Source organism: Hypanus sabinus, unplaced genomic scaffold (assembly GCF_030144855.1).
Source record: "Hypanus sabinus isolate sHypSab1 unplaced genomic scaffold, sHypSab1.hap1 scaffold_307, whole genome shotgun sequence".
Taxonomy (NCBI): domain Eukaryota; kingdom Metazoa; phylum Chordata; class Chondrichthyes; order Myliobatiformes; family Dasyatidae; genus Hypanus; species Hypanus sabinus.
The window spans coordinates 435,542-439,151 of NW_026781221.1; the positions used below are offsets into that span (position 1 = coordinate 435,542).

The 3,610-nt window shown below is 43.6% G+C and overlaps 1 protein-coding gene across 1 annotated transcript; it reads right to left on the reverse strand.

Annotated features, from left to right (window-relative positions):
- Positions 1-2,387: 2,387 nt before the first annotated feature.
- LOC132388379 (C3a anaphylatoxin chemotactic receptor-like) lies at positions 2,388-3,341 on the reverse strand. The gene has a single exon (XM_059960721.1). It carries the CDS (start codon positions 3,339-3,341, stop codon positions 2,388-2,390), a length of 954 nt encoding a protein of 317 aa, XP_059816704.1.
- Positions 3,342-3,610: the final 269 nt, after the last annotated feature.

The following is a 3,610-nucleotide window of genomic DNA, read 5'->3' on the forward strand; positions in this document are numbered from 1 at the left end:
AAATCTTATTACGTTTAACAGGGTGATTTAACCCCTCACGTTAAATCTAAGTAAATTAGAAGTTTGGTTCATTTTTATATTATTTAAAGGAAAGTTTAAAATGTAAGTTAAACCAATCCATAAACCTTGAAAAATGGCAACCAAGCAAAAAATTAGCTAACAAAAAAATCGAAAAAAGCGTATAAGAAAAATAATCATGCCCCGCCCACCTCCCAAGAAAGAAGACCGACCAACAGATGGCCAGCATCTACTACTACTGACAACCCTCCCAAAAAAACCTAGTGATCGCTCCAATTAGTTTCAATGTTTTTTTAAAATATATTTCAAACTTGACTAAAGAATATCCAAACAATTATCGTATAACAAAAATACAGTATTATAAATACAAAAGGAAATTAGTTACAAATGTTTACCAAAAGTAAACCCTAGAATTCTTCATACAGAAAGTCATTGAACATTTAAACTTATATCTCCATGGGAAAACAGGCTAAGCAGTTAGCTTTCAAATTAAAAAAAAAAATCTTTCTGCTGCGATTCTCGAACTAAACCATTCGAAGGATCGATCTTTAGTGAGATTCTCAGTCAAACTGGGTAGCCATGGGACGGGTTAAAACTCTTGTTAAAAAATTCCAACAAAGCTGCTTACACTTAGCACGTTCCTGCATAAACTCAAGCAAATCGTCTTCGAGAATCTTAATATTCCAACATATAACGAATCATGCCCCTACGACGGCATTTGAGAATTAATATTTTCTCATTTAATCTTGAAACTTCATGTAAGGACAAACTAAACAGCTAGCCTTCGGATTTAAAGAAAAAAAAAACACCTTTGTGTTTCAGCAGTCGAACGAAACGATTCCAAAGATCCATTTTTGTGTGATTCTGAGTCGAGTTGGGTAGCGAAGGGAATCCTTGTTAAAAGCCTTCCACAATTCTAATCTTGCAACCAAGGTAGACAATCATGCCTCATCGTCGAGAATCACATGTTAACAGTTCATTTGTTGTAAACTCATGAAAACAGATTGTTACTGATCTTGGTATATCTCTGTTATGAGTTCTAAACACGGGATACCTATGAACTTGATCAATCATAGGCAAAGACGCCAACATTTCCGGAAGGAGTACTCGTAGAAAGTTTGCAAAGAATTCCGTAGGACGATTACCTTCTGTTAATTCTTCGAGACCCAGAACCGGTAGGCTGTACCTTCTAGTTCTATTTTCCATGTTGACAATCTTCTGTCTTAACTTTCGTTGGACGTCGATTACTTTTCATAAATCTTTTGCAATTCATCCACTTCCGTTTGCAGAAACGAAACATTGCTTCATTATTTTTATGCGTTTATCGTGTTCATTAACAGTTTGTTGAATAGAATTCAATTTACCATCCATTACTTCAAATTCACAGCTGAACTGTTGAAACTTCTCAGAGGCTCCTCGTTTATGATTTGCAGCAAATCCACAATAGAATCCAGCGAAGCAGCGAATCATCCTTTTTACTACCTCTGTCACTCGTTGTAGCCATAATGAAAAAAATATCACACATAAAAAAGAAGTTTCAGGACAGGTTGGAAATAGTATGATAACTAGATTTAGAGCATCGACAGATTGCTGTTACTCCATCAGCCACCACCAGGAAATCAGAAACTGCTGATTTAATGGGATTCTCACGCACGACGGTCTGTTTAGAGTTTATCGAGAAGGGTGAGATAAAAACCATCCAGTTCTGTGGGTGAAAATGACTTGTAGGGTGAGAGGTCATAGGAACATTGGCACTACTTGGTGAAAGAGGTGTATGCAGTTCTGGTCGCCCATTGCATTAAAGATGCCGAGGCTTTGCAGAGGGTGCAGAGGAGATATACCAGAGAGCATCGTCTACTACGAGAGGTTGAATACACTTGGTTTATTTTCACTGGGGTGGTGGAATGACGTTTAGAAGATAAAGAAAGGCATGGGTAATCCGTGTGTTTCCCAGGATTGTAATGTCTGATACCAGAGGACGTCCATTTAAAGTGGGAGGGCGTCATTCCGAAGGATATAGAAAGCCCAGGTTAATTGCACAGACAGTGGTGTGTGCCTGGCACAGGCTGCCCGGAATGGTGGTAATTGTAGATAGGTTAGAAAACTTTAAGAGATGATTAGACAGGTAGAATCAGCATAAAGGCAGGATATCTCCATTGTGTAGGCGGAGGGTATTTGGTTAATTGACCATTTATTGACTGACTGAATTGGTACGGTACATTGTTGAGCGAGAGGTCTGTGTTCTATATTCTAAGAGATTAAAATAAGAGTGTAGTAAAGACTCCACTGCCGACCATAACTGCATTCGACTGTCCACTGTGTCGGTAGTCAGGGGATATCAGTCGGACGTCTAGCCGCGAGGAACTCCCTCAGACATTCGTATTTGAGGCGAGGTTGGGGGTTTGGGGCTGGGTCTCCGATTCCAGCCTCTGCTCGGCCAAGGCCAGATGAAGCGAAGTGAGGATGGAGCGCCTGAAGACCTGGTGGAATTCGCGGCCAACGAAGACATAGAGAAGCGGGTTGAGGGCGCTGTTGAAGGAGGCCAGGGCAACAGTGAATAATGACAGGTCCGGTGGAATCGGTTTCACGATTGCAACGAGGTTGCAGACAGTGTTCGGGATCCAACAGATCATAAAGGTGATGACAACGGTGATGATGAGGCAGACAGACTTCTTAGATTTTACGAACCTGTTCTCTTGCAGCCTACAACCAACCAGGGAGTAGCTGGTGATCATAATTAGAAGGGGAAGACAGAAGATGAAAACAAACCAAAATGGCTGCAAGACAGTCAATTCCTTCTTCCAATCCTGAAGCAGGAGGACGGGCTTGCACATGGCGAAGGCTAGGATCCAGATTCCGAAGCAAGCCCCATGAGCCCATGTGAGGCTCAGTTGTTGCTGGAACCACGAAGGCCGAGTAATAGCCAGGCAGCGGCAGATGCTGATCAGACATAACAGATAAATGCTGGCGGTTGCGTTGAGGAACGTCAACGTCCTAATAAACTCCATGGAAAAGTAGGCGTTGTCCCCAAAGCAGATCAGGGAGATGTTTGCCATTCTGAAGGGAAGGGTGAGGCAATAGATCAGGTCAGCCAGAGCCAGGTTCAGGAAACACACCGTGTGGACCTTACTCTTCATCTTGAAGCCCGTCACCCAGATGACTGCGCCATTGCCCGGGACGCCCAGTAGGACGGTGAGGGTGAAGATGACCATTGACACGACGGAAGGTGCTCCCCACTCCATTCTGTTTCCATCGGCCATGGAATTGTGAGAGGAGAGATTCCCAGCGAGCGTCGAACTGGTCATTCCTTCGGAGAACGACATTGTCGGATCTGGTAGATGAGATATCGTGGAAGTGAGAGGGGTGCAGAATGGAGAGGTGGCGAATTCAGGAGGAGGTGTGAGAGCGAAGAGGGGACGAGAGGATGAGGAGCAGAGATGGGATGTAACACGGAAGAGAAACCTGACACAGCGCAACGGCAGTGAGGCTGGCGGAAGTCTGCTGCAGCGCAGAGACCACAGTCGTCTCGCATTCCAGGCCACTTAACCCTGACCGGCATGTCCCCGATCTGTCAACGACCATGTGATGTATG